Consider the following 12,596-nt stretch of genomic DNA (forward strand, 5'->3'; position numbering starts at 1 on the left):
CTTATCTCATGTTGGTCATTAAATACATTTGTAAGACCCTTTTTATTTTTGCTAGAAATCCCCACACCATTTTTGTTTCCCACAGACCTTTAATATTTTACAGAATATTGGCTAGGGGTGCCAAGATGGCTTTTATTTGTCTCATGAAATTCCATTTAGCTCAGAGTGAGCTATTAATTGCTTTTAACAAAAATAATTTCCTTTCTCTGTCTTACTTATCTCAGGAAAAAAAAAAAGAGAAAAAAGATAGCTTGATGATTCTTGAGTATGCTCAGTTAGGGTATGACCACACACAAAATCCTGTACAGTTGATGGCACAGTTCTAATTAAAAAGAAAAACCCCAGTGTTAAGTTCTTTCTGTTTCTTGTGTTTATTTATATTCTTTGGTGAAAACCTGGAACAGAGACTCCATCATACTGCTGAATCATCTGTGGAGGGAAGAAACACTGGCTTAAAAAATTGCCCCTTTCTGCACTTGCATTGATACATAGTCCTGATGACATTATAACAGGCTTCCCTCCAACACTCTTCCCCCACTAAATTCTGTTGTTTACTGTGCACGATGGGAAAGAGATAGAATTGGAGTTGCAACGGCACCCGTAAAAAGGGAAGTTGCTAACTTTCAAGTGTTTGACTTTGCAGACTCGAGAGTCTGTTTTTAATACAGATTTTGTGTATGGTTTGCGATAAACATAGAAAAAAATTGAAAGAGCTGCCAGTCAAAAAAATAGTGATGTACAAAGTTGTGTTATGAAATGTTCCAGCACACACTTATTTCAATATACCGTATATTGTTATCTATTTTCTTCTAACATTATTAAATAATAATTAATTATGTGCCTCATTTGCATGTAGAAACTATTCTGTAGTTAGCAAATAATTAGTGATACATTTGTTTCTCTGAAGAAATAGAAGATTTGTACTATACCTAATTGTGATCCTGTAACTTTGATGCTTAGGTGCATGAAAGTAAGAAGTGCTTTATTATTCAGGGAATATTCACTCAGCCATTCTTTACATCCTATAACCTTGATTTTCCTCCCTTCCTCTTCTAAGGCAGAAGGAAGTCTTGAGTAAAAGTATCAGGCTGGATTTTTATTGGGAATCTATTCTTATGGAATAGATGGTATTATCTGCTGTATTCATCAGCTGTGGGGATTTCACAAGCGAGGACATTTTTCACCCATTGTCAGCAGCACTGGAATGGAGGCTGTTCAGAAAATCTCTTGAGCTGGTAGCTTTTCTAATGTGCTGCCTTTGAGGTCTTTTCATCTCTGGTCCATTCTGGGTTACCCTGGCAAAAATGTTCTACCCAAAGACTGAATCTGTTTTGAACTTTTAGTGAACAGAAGAAATGTGGAAAACTTCAGTTGCATTTAATTATATATTGTTGTTTTAAAATAAAACAAGTGAGTTCACATACAGTTACAGCCAATTTACAGCAGCCATTCACTAATTTAAATTAAAAAGTCTGCAACTGCACAGTAATTATACTTTAATTGCACATTTAGTACAAGAAAGTGAAGAGAGTCTAATGCATTGTATTTATGATATAACAAGCATGTGAAAAAATATATTACCATAAAGGGAGTAATTATGTTCCAAGAATGAACAAATTAATTCAAATCAACACCTAGGATGCTAAAGGTTTTATGTCCTTTTTTTCATTTGTATTGTTAAACAGCAGCAAAGTTAATTTTCCATACATATTAATTATTAACTGAAAAATTGATTAGACTTGATTTGCACCCATTCAGTGTGTTACTGTTCTCTTAGGATTTTAAAGATCAGACACATAAAGCTATCAGTCCCCCTTTTCCTATAAAGACCTTTGGCACAGTACCTTGCTTCCCAGCCACTCAAACCAAATAGCTTTTACTATATCCAAAATTAAGCATTTCTGGGAATACTATCACTAGATATTAGCTAGAATTTCAATGCTTCTTTATGAAACTGCCTTTAGCATCTGAGAGGTCTATTCTCTCCCTAATGTGTATGGATATATAACTTCCATTAATGTTAATGTCTGGTCTGTGCTTGCACATAACAAGTATTACCTTGTTACATAGAGGCAAAAGTGGACCACTGTGTGTGTTGCTCAGAGTAGCATTGTGTGACCTTGAAGTTAACAGAAAAAAATAAATGGGGGAAAAAAAAAAAGAGGGCAGGTGGAATAATAAAAATTCTGGCAAGGGAAAGCAGTTAAAAACTCCAATCATGTAATCGTAGAAACTAGGAATATGCAGCTTGACTTCCTGTGCAGTCTGTATGAACAAAATGACCGTTGTATATGATTAGCCACCTGTTATAGAGCAGAGATTTGAATGGCTATCTGATTTTTTTCTTCTTTATATCACCTATTTATTCTATGTAACAGTGTACGTTGCTTTTATAGGGATATTTTCACCACAGAGTTGTAGAGCTTGATGGGGAGGAGCAGATAGGCCTAAAGATTATGATTTTACTGAGTTTCTTTGTGACTGAAGAGAACACATTTACACTTCCAAACAGCCATGTAACTGGGCAGTCATGTATGTGCGAAAATACTCTTTTTGCTAGCTGCAGTTTATCACCTTACACCATGCATTGGCAAAGCTGGATGTGATAAAAATAATAAAGCACAGAATGGTTGAGGTTGGAAGGGACCTCTGGAAGTCCAACCCCCTGCTCAAGCAGAGCAACCTAAAGCCAGTTGCCCAGGACCAGATGGCTTTTGAAAATCTTCAAGGATGGGGTCTCCACAACCTCCCTGGACAACCTGTGCCAGTGCTCCATCACCCTCACAGTAAAAAAGTGTTTCCTGAGAGGGAACCTCCTGTGTTTCAGTTTGTGCTCATTGCCTCTTGTCCTGTCCCTGGGCACCACTTGAAAAGAGCCTGGCTCCATCTTCTTTGCACCCTCCCTTCAGGTATTTGTACACATTGATGAGATCCCCCCTGAGCCTCCTCTTCTGCAGGCTGAAGAGTCCCAGCTCTCTCAGCCTTTCCTCATATGAAGATACTGCAGTCCCTTATTTGCCTTAGTGGCACTTTACTGGACTCTCTCCAGTAGCTCTATGTCTGTCTTGTACTGGGGAGCCCAAAACTGGACACACTACTGCAGGTGTGGCCTCACCAGTACTGAGCAGAGGTGAAGGATCACCTCCCTTAACCTGCTGACAATACTTTGTCTAACGCAGCCCAGGGTACCATTAACCTTCTTTGCGGCAAGGGCACATTGCTCGGTCATGGTCAACTTGGTCTCTCAAAAGTCAGCTGGCACCCTCTCTTTTAATAGCAAAAGTCTACTCTGTGGATATATAGGCAGAATAGAGAATTCAGATGAGTTCCCGTGACTGTGCCTGTCCAGTTGTGCCTCTGAGGAAACCATCCTCTGGTTCTGCTTCGGTTTTGGTCTACTCTGTTGTTTGGAAAAGTAAGAAGCTTTGACCCTGCATCTACATGGCCTCTTTGGGAGTCTCACATCCTTTGATTTGTCTTCAGTGTGCTTTGCATCTGTTGATTTACCGCAGGTTTTTATATATATCTCTCTCTGTCTCAAGTGAAGCTAATAAAACTGCACCTGCGGATAGGATCAGAAGACGTGTATTTTACATTATGTAGCTCAGTGGCACCTGGGCCCATGAGTAGAATTCCAGTTTGTAGCAATAAAGCAAAAAATAAATAACAATAAGATGCTGTGTCAGCCTTTTGAGCTTTGGTGCAGGGCATAGAAATATATCTTGCCTGACTTTTAAATTTAATTTTATTATTTAATTAAATTAAATTTAATTAATTTTTCATTATTTTTTCAGGGAATCTTCCACTATAGAAGTGGCCACATGAGGCTGTTTCCAACAGCAAGAACAAAACAAAATAAGAGCAATGTAATAAATAAACCCATGTATCATAAAAATCACAAAGCACAATTTTATTATTGCCTTCTTAAGTGCAGTTCCTAGAAACAACTTGGTGGAGAAGGCAAACCGAAGTAATGAACTCCTTGAACAGTCCTTTTAATATTCTGCTCTACGTTCATGCTCTGCAGAGCCGACGAGAGCTGTATGCAAACAGTTTTGCTGAGGGCAAAAGAATGTTTCATCATTAAGGAGCATGACCCTTCTCTCTGTGATCAAAATGAAAAGCATATGCCCCTTGATGTCATAAAGTGTTATTGTGACCGTTCCAATGGGTTGTTCCTCAAGAGTTGGGATGTTGTCCCCTGACACAATTTGATATTAAAATGTTACATGATCATTAATTGTATCCACTGACACAGCAGAAATATTCCTCAAAGTTATGTTTCTTTGATATGATACTTCTTTTTTTTTTCTTTTAATGTTTAAAATCCAAATCAGACACAGGAAAGTCCAATTACCGTGAAATGCTTTGTCTCCCACTCTTTCTCTGTGGTCCTTCTGTTCCACTCTTGTTTCATGTTAGGCTGGGTGAAACCACTCTAAGTGAACTCCTTGGTAGTTATTTTATACCTTGTGAATAACAGGATATATCTCTCTCTTGTTTATGTATGCATGATTTTTGTCCTGTTTCTCCACTAAGTGATTATTGCTTGCTAAGATGCATTTAGCCCTTAACAGGACGTTGCCTTTTCCAGCCTAAACAATTCTATGTTTCTATGATTCTATGATTCTGTTTTAAAGTAGCATGCAAAGAACGGAAGAATACATCTCCAGTATCAGTCACTGTTATACTCAATGGCTAACTTTTTAAAAGCGTAGTTGTTACCATACAGAAGTTCTAACATTGAAAAGGATGAACAGAATACAGAAATTTTCCTTGAAACCAATGCTTTTGACATTTGTGGGTTGGTAATTTGTGACCTTCAGATTTTTTAATTATATTTTTAAGCATGGTCACATTTCAATTTCTCCTTGTCAAGTCCGGTTCCAACAAAGCACTTAAATTGTGTAAGTTGGGGAGCAATCCCATCTAATACCATTGGGAATTATTCACTTACTTACTTAAAAACAATTGAAAGAGCTTTGCTGGACAGAGATCTTATGTTTCAGTCTCAGTTTCCAGTACTTCAGAAGTAGATTCTCTATGTACAGTTTTGATTTTCTGATTTTCTTTTTCTTTACAGGTAACCCGATAGCTAAAGACAAATCAAGTCGGTCTCTAGGCTGATAACATTAAATACAACATATAGGAATTTCATTCCTCCAGGCAATCCTTGAAGTGAAATTTTATACTACTGGGGTGTATCCTTCAGAATCAATTGTTTCAATGAGAACCTGGCTTGTAATCAGCAACAGCCTTGAGATCAAAACTACCGGAAAGTTATTTTGAACTTCTGTGTCACAAAGATTTCAACTGATTGAACTGTGTACACTTGTAAAATTACACTTGGTGAGGAATTTGCAGCTGTAATCACAAGAGTTGATATTCAAAAGGTGCAGAAAAGCAGCAATCTTTCGGATTCTCCATTCCAGACCGGTGGCTTTTCATCTTGATGAAGTTAACCTCCAAAATGTATTGGTTCCTTCTCTCTAAAATTATCCCTGGTCCACCATTCAGATTGCTGGTGGGACTGCACACTGCTTTAATTAAATTTCTGTTGCAGAAATTGTCCTCTGGCATGGCGCAGTTTTAGACATTTTTATTTGTATTCTAATCTTGGAGCTCTCAAAGGTACATATTTCAACATCTTGAAGTTGCTTTTGTTATAGGAATGGAAGTATATATCCATTGTTAATAATTATTGTTGACAAGTAATAGTTATCTGAATACATCAGTCATATTAAAATGTATAGTCAGGTTTACATGTTTCCCTAAGGCTAACCAACTACTGCAGCTCTTTGGCAGTTAAAAAAGTAGTGGTCAAAATTCAATTACCACTTCCATTATAAGGCATTTTATACCTTTAAGATATACATTTCCATTTAGTTTGAAGGAGAGGGGTGTTCCTGATACGTACTTTACTTTCCCAACCTTTAATTCATTGAAATTCATGGTAAGCCGTCAATAACAGTATTTCATCCCTTTTTATAAAGGTAGGCAGGGATGTAAATGAGTTTTGCAATTATAAAATTGGATGGTAATCACTCAGAATTTTTGTCTTTTTATTAAAAAATAAAATCTCTTGCTTGAACCTAAGTACTGTTGGATGCTTGTGTAGATGTCTGCTCAGTCTGTTTGCTATAAAGGAAAAAAGTCCTAGTGCCCTCCCAGATTTACAGTTCGTGGGTATTTTGCTTGCTTACAGTCATCCAGTTCAGATCTGATTCTTGCCAAAATCACATTTACTTTTTTATTTTTTGTTTCACTAGAAATTTTTGAACTTTGTGATGTGCTGTTACATGAAAAAAAATCCTCAATATTTAAAGGCCTTAAGCATCTATGAGCTTTTTTCTAAGTTATTACAGAATGTATAATTTTATACTCCATTTAATGTATATTGTACCATCTGTAATATTGATACAACAGAAATTTGGCAATTCCTTTTAGTGACACTGCATAAGCATGCTGACTGGAGAGGGTGAGGGAGTTCTGACTGTATGCTTTGGTGCATTGAAATGAAAGCCACACACACTTAATGGTAGTCAAAAATATATAGGGGCAAGCTTATTTAAAAGTCCTGTGTGGTTACCAGACTCCCAGAAAAAGAGGGAAATGATTTTATCATTACAAGCCATTGACATGGCTAGGTAGTTATATATTAAGTTCCATGATGGATGAACACCCTGGAGTGCTCTGCCTGTCACAGTAGCCCCTGCTGTTCCAAAACCATTTCATTACCTCTGCTGTATTATTGCACAGGAGAGCTTAAATAAAATAAATGACTGTTGGGAATAAAATTGAGAAGTATATTCTATCATTCTGCTGAGAAATAATAAAAAATGTTGGCAGGGAAAGATATTATTTTCTGATTAAAATTTAATTAGGATAAACTGTTTGTAGCAGCAACTAGGTATCTCAGTATTTTAGGATGGATTAATATTGTATGGATTTGTGCTAACAGGTGCAGGACAGAAGGTAACATCTTAAAGAGATTGTCTGGGACAGTGCAAAGTGTAAATGTGCAGTTTTGTAAAATCTGAATATGGCCTATCTTTGGTCAAAAATCTACATCATGCTTCTCAATATTTGTTTTCTTTGTTTCTTTGTTCTTAAACCAACACTGAAAATACTGTATTATATACAAGTGTAACACATGCGTATCAATAAGTGAAAATAAATGGATTTTCAAATATACTGAATAGATTATCTGCAGTAGATTAATGTTGTGAATATTCATAGCAAGTGAATAAAATTGTAATATAAAATAGAGTTCCCTGTATGGATGTGCGCTTTGGAGATCTATTCTGTTTACCCATGGAACAAAATAATTTTTTTCAGTGAATAAGACTCTCAAGGGTTATATTAATTTTGTATTTCCTCAGTAGAGCTGGGCATATCTCCTACCACTTTGAAAGGTCCTTTTCCAAAGGAAACTGATATCTAGCACAACTGTTCTAGCATTGTCATGGGAAATTCTGGTGGGCGTACTGTTGTTTTGAGGCTAGGCTGAATAAAAATGATTTTTTTCTTCACAAAATGGGAATCCTGAAAAATTCTCATTTAGATGTTTTCAGTAGCAACAGAACAATGGTAGACATTCCTGAAAGGGTAATGTTTCAGGTTAATTTGTTGAGCTGTTTAAAAGAAAAGAAAAAAGCCGGTTCAACAGTGAACTTTGCTTGTGCATCTCAAAACAAGCTGGGAACCATAGTTCAGCTGCCCATAGTGCCTGTTTTAGCGCTGCCTTTGAAAATGGAGTACAGGTGACTAGATCAGCTACGGGCATTCATGTTGTAGGCACATGAAGATGAATGCTGCTTCAATTACTCCTTTATTCCTTATATACTTCCCAGATTATTTGATATACCCAGCTTCATCTGATTACAAAGATGATCAGGCATTATGATCAGAGGGAAATCCATGTTACCCTTTGAATTCAGTAATCATCAAGAACTCTGAACTGCAGGAGAATATGGGTTCCTATTCTGCAGTTCCATGTGGCAGTGCATCGACAGGGAAAGAAAACTCACTGCTTTGTTCAAACCTTTCAAAATGAAATCTATTGGATCAGTTCAACAAAACATAAAGGAAATCCTGAGATGAGTCTTAATGAAAAAATTTCCGAATCAGATACAATAAATCTAAAATAGAGCTTAAAAAACATTCAAGACTATATCTTGGTTGTATCCGGCTTATTGGTCATAAGTAAGTGCCAACCTTTGAAAGAGCACAGCTGCAGACACCACTGTTACTACCTTTAGATCCACCTATTACCCTATATCCTTTAAATCTTCCTATTTATGCTGTATCTTTTAAGTCTTGGCTCCTCCAGCTCTGCTCAAGAACGTTACTGGTGTAGCATTTCAGTACTTCACCAAGCCAATGCAGCTCTGTTTTGTGTAGAATCTATATGCTTTAAAACTGGAGACAGAGTGCATCAGATATAGATGTGTTTTGAAACTAAAAATCTGCTATAAAGCATATTATTTTGTTAGGTTTCCTAAAAATATATGCAGGGTTTTTTGCTCAGTATAATTGTACAGCTGGCTTTTATAGTTTCCAGGTAATGCATGGATGTCTATAACAACAAAACAGAAAGATGTGATTGGCATCCTTTTCTGTTGATTTACTGCCTCCTCCTTCATGCCTTGAATTTCACACATCTGTCGTTAACCAAGATATTGGCAAGAAAAAGGAGCACAGCTTTGGTTTGTAAGAGGAGTGTTGCCTTAATCTCTAGTTTCTTTTTGCCAATAGTTAGATAGCTGTGTATCAAACATGTCACACCTGAACACTCTGATGGCATTAAATGATTTCTCATGGTTTCAGTGGTATTAAATTGAATAATAAGAATTACCTAATCACTTTGTTAGCCTTTACAATGCAGTTTGTACCCTGCACAAGATCTTTGATCTTGTTTCTATGAGAGGTTATGTAACTTTCTGATACCGCTTTACAGTCAGTCATTACAAATATTTTAGCAAAAATGTCTTCCATGGCTGTTGTTTTGCATCTTCTGTATTCATCTGCACTGCTTATGTGGTGATTACAAGAGGTAGTACATGAAAAGGCTGAATTTCCCACAACTTTGTTTTGACAGGGGATGACAAGTGTTGCCAACATCTCTTAATCCAAAACTAACTTAAGACCATCTGGCAGGAGGACCAGTAATGGTGACAGCTGGAAACTATTGTTTAAGGGAATGACTGTTCTTCTTTCTCAGACTGCTGTTAATGGGATGCCAGGCTAGGCAAAACCATTGTAGTATGGTTTCATCACCAGAGATGTAGGTTCTGGGGATGTGGATCCTGCATGGGAGCACTGGGGTACAGTCGGCATCCTGAAGCTGGGGCTGTGGTGGTGACAGCAGGTCCTCGAACCTGTCCTCTAGAGTGGTGGAAAGGTCTGTCTCATGTGTCTCTGGGATTTGCTCCAAAGCCAGACCGCAGAAATGGCGAGGTGCCTTGGTGATTTCAGTGGGGTTTGGATAAGGCCTTCAGGTGCTGTTGAGAGTGTTCAGCATTTTGCTCAGAAAATTCTAAATGAGCAAGGTCATTAAAGTTCACATGCCTGTCCCTATTCAGGTCAATGGTTAAAGAACCTTCCCTCTATTTTCAATCCCTCCTTGCTACTACACAGGCAATTCTGTGTGGCAATGGGACATGAAATCCAGTTATTCCTTGATAATAGATTTTCTTGATTAAATATCACTAATCACATCAATATTAGCCATGACTGACAGATGTAAAATATATCTGCTTTTCAGTTCTGAAAACCAGTTTATTGGCCGACTAAGTTCAATAAATAGTTTGTGTAATAGAAATATTATTGCCCATATGTAACCCTAACTGTAAAAGTTCATTATTGCCCATATGTAGACCTAACTGTAAAAGTTCTATATTAGCGCTTTAAATTATGTTTATATTCGTAACTGTAAAATTCTGTTGAGATCCTCTATAACAGCAGGACCATTCTTTTTTTCCTTATAATACTGAGGTAGCATAAAGACCCTGTAGTTTGGGATTTATGGCTTTGCTTTCACAACTTCAACTGCACAGCTGGGAAAACAACATGTAAAAATACTTGTTACTCGCATTGCTGTGACATTTTTCTTGAATATGATGAATAGGTGGAGTTGCAAGTTTACCCCATATTAGCATATTGGTTGAATCTCTTGATCTCTTTTCTCCTTACTGTCATAACAAACATGACAAAACCTGAACTTTAATTCTCCAGCCTTATGTCTTAGTATTTAGATCTGATATGCAGAACTTGCAAAATGTACGCTAGTTGTTTTCGTTGCTATGTCTCCATATAAAGGAGGTTTTTTGTCTGTTTCTCTCTTTATGATCAATTCTGGATGCCCTGCCAATATTTGAGTGTAGATAATACAATCCTTCCTATTACTGATTTAGAGTTTGGGTCTCGTTGTTGTTGTTCTTTTTACTTTTCTTTGGTCATTTTCTCTTTTCCTGGGATCCAGTCAGTTCTTACAAAACTTCAGTAGTGATGAGAAAAGTTTTTTAATAAATAGTGGCCTGGAACTGAACACAAGCTCTTTGTCGTTCTTGTAGAGAAAAGAAAGAGAGAGATGATGTGTCTCTCATTTTCTCTTAAAATGGTTTCCAGCTTAAACTATTCTGTCTGAATAGAAGCATTTTTTCCTAACTATAAATGGTCTGTGTTTCAATATGCTCTCTGATCATAAAGCTGATGAAATGGTCCTCTCTGTATGGCAGATTACCTCAGCAGAATTTACAAATAGAAGATGATGATTTGCTAATGTCCATGGGCAGGTAGACAGAATTTGGTCCCAGATGCTCTGCCTAATGTTCATGGCAAAAGCGACTCAAAAACAATGCCTCCATATGCCGTAATTGCTGGAATTATTTCTCAGGCATATTCCCTTGTCATCCCTCATATGTAGAACTCATTAGATTCCTAGTGGGAGAACATATGGAGAGGAGAGATGATGGAAAACATTGTAAAACAGATTGTGTATTTAAATTTATATTATAAAGGACCTCTGTGCACAGGCAAACTTAGTGGAGAAAGTTCAAACTCTTTCTTCCCACTTCATAAGGAAATGGACATTTATGGAGTTGTTATCTCAGTGCATTCAAAGACACTTATAGATGATGGGTTAAAGTCTGGCTTTAGGGATACTAGTAGGAAGTTTGCTGCTAATTTGAGGTCAACTCTGTATTTCCTACATTATTTTTCCAAATATTTAGTTAAACTATAGCTGTGTAAGATCTTTTTGCTAATAGGAATGACCAGAAGTCAAAGTTCCACCCATGCAAATCTGTTGGCAGGATCAGGCCTTTGGCTGTGGGTTTGTGATTTCAGTGTCAACATAATTACTTTTATGAATACCTTGTTTGTGTTTCACAAAAAAATGTGTTAAAGTTTCTTTCATCCAGCTTAGCTGACTGATGGATGGGGATCATATCCAGTGCAGAGCTCTTTTAATGACTACTGAATATTAATAATAGATTCTTTATCCTTTCTTATAGTTAAATAAAGCAAAAATAAGCTAATCATACATGAATTCAAAATATATGCTGACGTTTGTGATGCTTTTTTAATTACACTTATGACTCTTTCCTCTTTTAGGGTAAATTTTTTCTCTTCTTATTTTTTTACTCAATACTGACCATGAAGCTAGTTTCAACAAGGAGCATTTGGGGTACTATAAAGAGTCCCAGTGGTGGAGGTGGGCACTAGCAGAAGTTACCCAGTGGACAGGTGGGAGGTGGATAGACTGATGTCTGGGAACACCATGGCTTTACTGCAGTGGCTGGTGAAATATGGCCTATCACCTAGAGAAACACTTCTGCAGACATCATTGTTGCCCAGCTCCTAAAGAAATATTTCTGACAGGGTATCCCTTATTGCATGCAGCTGAATCAAATTTCATACCTAAACGAATATTGGAAGGACATGGAGAAACAGTGTGGACATCTCTTACAGTGTGGCTCTACAGGCCTTAAAAATGTCAGATATGTCCACAGGATGTTTCCATCTAAGTCACTGCCTTTCTAAAAGGAGACACAAAATGGCTGTTTAGGTAGCATTTGCGGTAGAGCTGTGTGTGTATTTGCTGGCAAATATCCCTGTCTAAAGCCAAGATTTGGTGTCATGTCTTGAGAGAGGGCCTCCAGAAATTCAGATCCCACCCTCCTCCATTACTACTGAAATTGGACTGTGTTACTATACTGTTCTTCTAAGTCAGAGTTGCACAATATGCTGCTGGCAAGCTGCACCACTTGCCCTGCACCTTTCAGAACGGAATAGTTGCTCTGACAAGCCTCAGCAGGAAGCAAAACATGCATTACCATACATGCTTTTGTCTTATACTGACAACCCTGATTGTTCTGTATGTTTTTTCTGACAGCTACAGGATACATGTTTATTATTAGGTGAAAGTTTAAAATTTATTATTTTGCACCAGTCTGAACAATGCACTTAAAAGATGTATTTTGCAGCTTCTTATTTGTTCATCCTATTACAATTTATTCATCTGTGCTATATATGTATTAGCCTCTCTGTCAGCTACTGGTGGCACCTTTTAAAATAGTGTCATCAGTTAGTGA

General features: G+C 37.1%; 1 protein-coding gene across 1 annotated transcript in view; it reads left to right on the forward strand.

Moving 5' to 3' along the window:
- TAFA2 (TAFA chemokine like family member 2) overlaps window positions 1–5,127 on the forward strand; it is a 53,658-nt gene extending 48,531 nt beyond the window's left edge. Inside the window, exons 4-5 of the mRNA XM_050903125.1 lie at window positions 2,397–2,532; window positions 5,084–5,127. Of these exons, the coding sequence (XP_050759082.1) occupies window positions 2,397–2,532; window positions 5,084–5,127 (180 nt within the window). The remainder of the gene's footprint in view (window positions 1–2,396; window positions 2,533–5,083) is intronic.
- Window positions 5,128–12,596: the final 7,469 nt, after the last annotated feature.

This window comes from Gymnogyps californianus, chromosome 1 (assembly GCF_018139145.2).
Source record: "Gymnogyps californianus isolate 813 chromosome 1, ASM1813914v2, whole genome shotgun sequence".
In the NCBI taxonomy this organism is placed as follows: Eukaryota; Metazoa; Chordata; class Aves; order Accipitriformes; family Cathartidae; genus Gymnogyps; species Gymnogyps californianus.